General features: G+C 46.4%; 1 protein-coding gene across 1 annotated transcript in view; it reads left to right on the forward strand.

Moving 5' to 3' along the window:
• Positions 1-6,494, forward strand: part of LOC307032906 (GRB2-associated-binding protein 1-like) — a 16,850-nt gene that overhangs the window by 5,218 nt on the left and 5,138 nt on the right. The window contains exons 2-5 of the mRNA XM_079671184.1: positions 1,081-1,209; positions 4,004-4,169; positions 5,529-5,718; positions 6,208-6,356. Of these exons, the coding sequence (XP_079527310.1) occupies positions 1,081-1,209; positions 4,004-4,169; positions 5,529-5,718; positions 6,208-6,356 (634 nt within the window). The remainder of the gene's footprint in view (positions 1-1,080; positions 1,210-4,003; positions 4,170-5,528; positions 5,719-6,207; positions 6,357-6,494) is intronic.

Here is a 6,494-nt window from a genome sequence, read left to right on the forward strand (position 1 = left end):
GTGTGTGGAAATAACGGGGACAGAGCTGCTGTCAGACGATCAGCTGTGCAGCGTCATCACAAACGGACCTCGCCTCACGTGACGCTCCGGAGGAAACGACGTCCCATTGCTCTTAAAACTCATTTCCCTGCTTCTCGTGGTTTCCTTGCGTCTCTCCTTGCTTCATGGTGGGAGGGACTAGTCGCAGGGAAACGACGCAAGTGAGGGGCGCAAGGAATCCATTTAACCGACCTGAGATGCAGCCCAGGTCTGGTGTTAATTTAGCTTTGAGGCAGGATGGAGGAAGTGTTATTTTAGATCCATTGTGCCCACTTCCTGTCAGGGTCGGAGGTCAGTGGAGGAAACAAAACGAAAGGAGAGAAGAAGAAATACCAACACAGGTTCTGAATATGTGTAAGCATTAGCATTAGCTAGCCAAAGACGCTCGGAAAATATACTTTGTTGTGCAAAATAAAACATTTGCTCCTGTGCAGAAATCACTCCTGTTCCGTTCAAAATAAGACGCAGAAAAATATTTTTATTTATTTATTTATTTTGCCCGATGTTGATTTTTTTTCTGTGCACCTTCAAACAGAGCTACAATCACACATCTACTGCTATCCCGCTGCGGCATTTCCTGTTCAGATATTTCCTCTTCCTGTCTGTGTTTGGAGAGCAAGATTGTAGACACACACACACAGAGAGAGAGACACATGCTTTTGAGGTCACGTTGGATTTGTTGAAAACATTGTTCAACACAGATCGGAAGAGATGGATTTGGTTTGTTGGAGTGATGGAAATTCACTTTATTACACACACACACACACACACACACACACACACACACACACACACACACACACACACACACACACACACACACACACACACACACACACACACACACACACACACACACACACACACACACACACGTGAACAGTGAGTCATGTCTGAAATATGAGGTGTCGTCCTGTGGATAGCCCATGGGAGATGGACCCTATCCACAATGCTTAGTGCATGATGGGAACAGCCTGTAGTGAGTGGTGTGTGTGTGGTTTTTAACATTCATGTGCACTGTGAACTTGAATGTGTGTGTAGGCGTGGAAGCGGCGTTGGTTCGTGCTGCGCAGCGGCAGGCTGAGTGGAGAACCCGATGTCCTGCAGTACTACAAGAACCAGCAGAGCCGCCGGCCAATCAGAGCCATCAACCTGCATCTGTGTGAACAGGTACACACACACACACACGCGCACACGCACACACATACACATACCATGTATACATTACTTCAGGGGACATTACATTGACTTACATGCACTTCCTGGAGACTTCCTAACCTTAACAATAACCAACACATGCCTAACCCTAACCCTAACCAAGTCTTCACCCTAGAAGTAATGATTCCACTCCCTCATGGGGACCTCCATGTTGTCCCCATAAGTAAACAGATGTAGGTCCCCACAAGGTACTGCTAGGCCACACACACACACACACACACACACACACACACACACACACACACACACACACACATAGTTGGAAATCAGTGGAGAACCCGCTATGTGGCATTATGGGGAAAACTGGAGTATATTCTTTTTTTTTCAAATCATTATTTTTATCTTAAATGTTTCAAAATTACGTTCTTATTAATATAATCCAACAAGAACAAACACCATTTTCTTTTATTAGTATTTCTTTTATTCTTTTAACATCCAACACGATGTTTGTTTTGTGCTCGAGGCACAGGTGGGACTAATCTGGGTGATTAATGGAGGGAGAATACGATCCGATACGATGACACTTGAATGGTCGGATCAAGTCTGAAATGTGACTTGCAACACAGCGGCTCCATGTGTAACATGGAACATGTGTTTTCTATCTTCTCCACCCTCTTGGACCCTCCCAAAGCACCTCCCCCCTCCTCCCTTCTGTCAAGCGACTTTGTTAACCACTTTGAAAAAAAGGTTGATGATATTCGCTCTTCCTTTTCTGACTCACCTTTACTCACCGCTGGGTCACCAGACCCTCCCTTCACCCACACACTGACCTCCTTCTCCCCTCTCTCTCCAAGTGAGGTTCTTACCCTCGTTACCTCTGCCCGTCCTACCACCTGTTCTCTGGACCCTATCCCCTCAAACCTCCTTCAGACTATCGCTCCTGATATTCTACCATTTCTCACCCATTTCATCAACACTTCTCTAACTTCTGGTCACTTTCCAAACAGTCTCAAGGAGGCAAGAGTAAACCCTCTCCTTAAGAAACCCACTCTCAATCCGTCTGATGTTATTAACTACAGGCCCGTCTCTCTCCTCCCGTTCCTGTCTAAAACACTTGAACGCGCTGTCTTTAAACAACTCTCCTGTTATCTCCATCAGAACAACCTTCTGGATCCGCACCAGTCTGGTTTCAAGGCAGGTCACTCAACAGAAACTGCTCTCCTTGCTGTCTCTGATGAACTGCACACTGCTAAAGCAGCATCCCTCTCCTCTGTCATCATCCTTCTGGACCTGTCTGCTGCATTCGACACAGTGAACCATCGGATCCTCCTTCGCACTCTCCAAGAACTTGGAGTTTCAGGCACTGCACTTTCCCTCCTCACCTCATACCTCAACGACCGCACCTACAGGGTTACTTGGAGAGGGTCCGAGTCCGACCCTTGTCAATTAACTACAGGGGTCCCTCAGGGCTCGGTTCTTGGTCCCCTCCTCTTCTCCCTGTACACAAACTCGCTCGGGTCTGTCATTAGCCCGCATGGTTTTTCATACCACTGCTACGCTGACGACACCCAACTAATTCTGTCCTTTCCCCGCTCAGAGACCCAGGTCGTCGCACGCATCTCTGCTTGCCTAGCCGACATCTCTCGGTGGATGTCTGCTCATCACCTCAAGCTCAACCTTGACAAGACTGAACTGCTCTTCCTTCCGGGAAAAGATTGTCCCACTCTTGACCTAACAATCAACATCGGCACCTCTGTTGTTTCCCCGACTCAGACTGCAAGGAATCTGGGTGTGGTCCTAGATAACAAATTGTCCTTCACTGCAAACATCGCTGCTACAACCCGCTGCTGCAGATACACGCTTTACAACATCAGGAGGATACGTCCCCAGCTGACCCAGACATCAGCGCAGATTCTGGTCCAGGCTCTCGTCATCTCACGCCTAGACTACTGCAACTCCCTCCTGGCTGGTCTACCTGCATGTGCCATCCGACCTCTGCAGCTCATCCAGAATGCAGCGGCTCGTCTGGTCTTCAACCTTCCCAAATTCTCCCACACCACACCGCTCCTCCGCTCCCTTCACTGGCTTCCAGTAACTGCTAGAATCCACTTCAAGACACTGGTACTTGCGTACCATGCTGTGAATGGATCTGGCCCTTCCTACATCCAGGACATGGTTAAACCGTACACCCCAGCACGTGCACTCCGCTCTGCATCAGCCAAACAGCTCGCTGCACCCGCACTGCGAGGGGGACCCAAGTTCCCGTCAGCAAAAACACGTGGGTTTGCTATCCTGGCTCCAAAATGGTGGAATGAGCTCCCCATTGAAATCAGGACAGCAGATAGCTTACACATCTTCCGACGCAAACTGAAAACTCATCTCTTTAGACTCCACTTCGAGCGATAGAATTACTAACAAAGCACTTATATACTAATAAAGGGCTGGCTTTCTAAATGCCAGTTGAGTAGCACTTGAAATGTTTGGCTCTATGAAACCTGATGTACTTATATGATTCTGTTTTCTTAAAGGTTGTATCTTCCTGGTCGAATGCACTTATTGTAAGTCGCTTTGGATAAAAGCGTCAGCTAAATGCAATGTAATGTAATGTAAAAATGTAATGTAATGTAACATCAACAGACAAACATCAAGACACAAAACATGAAAAACAAACAACAAACATTTAACACAACATCAGGATCAGTGAGAGAAAAGCTGCTCAAAGAGCCTTCCGCGTGCATTTGATCTGTAGCTCTGTGTTTACTGTGAGGACTGACTGGATGACATGAACAGCTGAGCGTTCCTGCAGGTCGACGCCGGGCTGACGTTCACCAAGAAGGAGCTGCAGAGCAGCTTCGTGTTCGACCTGCGGACGGAGGAGAGGGTCTGGTACCTGGTGTCCGAGTCCGAAGAGGACATGAACCGCTGGGTGTCCTGCATCTGTCTGCTGTGTGGGTTCAACCCCACTGAAGAGGGTACACACACATTTAAACACCGTATTGACCCCAATATAACACGACCCCTCTTTTTCTGCTTTTGTTTGTCTCTACGCATTTTCTTCATTTTTGTGTTATTCTCTGTCAACAAGTTTTTAGAAAAGCACTATATAAGTGTTCTGTATTATTATTATTATTATTTATCTATTTTTATTAACATTATTATTATTATTATTATTATTATTATTATTATTATTATTATTATTATAAGATGCCCCCTCTTTCTTAAGACACATTTTTGGAAAAATACCTTTTTGAAGTGGTTCCTATAGGAAGAAAGAAAGAAGCTAGATAGGAAAGCAAGGATGCGTCAAAGGAAAGCTGGTTTGTAGGAAGAAAGAAGGAAACAAGTTAGGAAAGCAAGGATGCACCAAAGGAAAGCTGGTTCGTAGGAAGGAAGCAAGGTAGGTAGTGTGGTCTGTAGAAAGAAGGAAGGGAGCAAGGAAAGCAAGGATGCATCAAAGGAAAGCTGGTTCATAGAAAGAAGGAAGAAAGCAAGGTAGGAAAGCAAGGATGCATCAAAGGAAAGCTGGTTCGTAGGAAGGAAGCAAGGTAGGAAATGTGGTCTGTAGAAAGAAGGAAGGAAGCAAGGTAGGAAATGTGATCTGTAGAAAGAAGGAAGGGAGCAAGGAAAGCAAGGATGCATCAAAGGAAAGCTGGTTCATAGAAAGAAGGAAGGAAGCAAGGTAGGAAAGCAAGGATGCATCAAAGGAAAGCTGGTTCGTAGGAAGGAAGCAAGGTAGGAAATGTGGTCTGTAGAAAGAAGGAAGGAAGCAAGGTTGGAAATTTGATCTGTAGGAAGAAGGAAGGAAGCAAGGTAGGAAATGTGGTCTGTAGAAAGAAGGAAGGAAGCAAGGTAGGAAATGTGATCTGTAGGAAGAAGGAAGGAAGCAAGGTTGGAAATGTGGTCTGTAGGAAGAAGGAAGGAAGCAAGGTAGGAAAGCAACGATGCATCAAAGGAAAGCTGGTCAACCCCACCGATGACGGTACACAGACACATTTAAACATCATTATTACACGGTTTAGTTGAATACTCGATTCTGATTGGTCAATTCGGAACATGTGGGCTGTGTAGTGTTTAAGGACTTGTTCGTGGATCAGAAACTGTAAACAGACTTGAACCTTGATCAGTGCTGCCGTAAAGTTGTTGTCTCGGTTCCAGCCGTTGGTGCGCCGTGGAACAGAGCTTTTTTTTCTTTGCGGAATACATAAGATAATTTTTAAGTCAATAAAGTAATTTCAATTAATATTGGGAGTCGAGTCGTTAGTTTGTTTAGTATCTGGCCGTGTAATAAGTGGGTCATGTGTCATACTGCATATAACTTTTCCTCCCCAAAGTCCCAGAAAGACCCGCCGCCTCTGGCTCCGCCTCCATCACTGCCATGACTCCGCCCCTCCGCAACGTCACCGGTGTAACCTCGGTAACGCGTTTAGGCCCGCCCCCCTACGACCCGGTGAATGTGAGGAACTTGCAGCATGACGGAAACAAAGAAGAAGAATATCAGTGGTTATCACAGTGTCACACCAGGTACACACACACACACACACACACACACACACACACACACACACACACACACACAGTGATGGATAAGAAGAAGGAAAGAGGAAGGAATGGAAGGAAAGGTTTAAGATAGGATGAAGGAAGGAAAGGGAGGATGGATAGGAAGAAGGAAGGAAGCAAGGTTGGAAGCAAGGATGCATAAAAGGAAAGCTGGTCCGTAGGAAAAAGGAAGGAGAGAAAGGAAAGATGAAGGAAGGAACGTGAGGATTGATAAAAGGAAAGATGGTCTGTATAGGTAAGGAAAGAAAGGAGACAAGATAAAGGAAGAAGGAAGGAGAGAAAGGAGAAATTAAGGAAAATGAAGGAAGGAAGGAGAATGAGAATCAACAAAGGGAAAGATGGTCTGTAGAACTAAGTAAGGAAAGAAAGGAGGATCAAAGACAAGATGAAGGAAAGGAATCAAGGTATTTGGGATGTTTTGGAAGACGATAATAACCCTCTCTTTGTCTTCAGGCCTCCTCTGGGTTCCTCCACGTCTCTCGAACCCGACGACTTCCTTCCCCCTTCCTCCTCCTCATCCTCTTCCTCCTCTCCTCCCTGCTTGCTAACGGCCTCCCCCCTTCCTCCTCCTCTCCCTCTTCCTCTCCTCTTCCTCCCCCTTCGTGAGCTCTGAGCTCCAGAGACGAAATCTTCGCTGTCACCCGTCTCCTCACCCGCGGAAACACTCTCTGGATCACCTCCTGCGACCCGTGGATATCCTCCCCCTCTGTGACTCCCTCTTTCTCCCCAAACTCTCTTCT

This window comes from Notothenia rossii, assembly GCF_949606895.1.
Source record: "Notothenia rossii genome assembly, chromosome: 3".
NCBI lineage: Eukaryota > Metazoa > Chordata > Actinopteri > Perciformes > Nototheniidae > Notothenia > Notothenia rossii.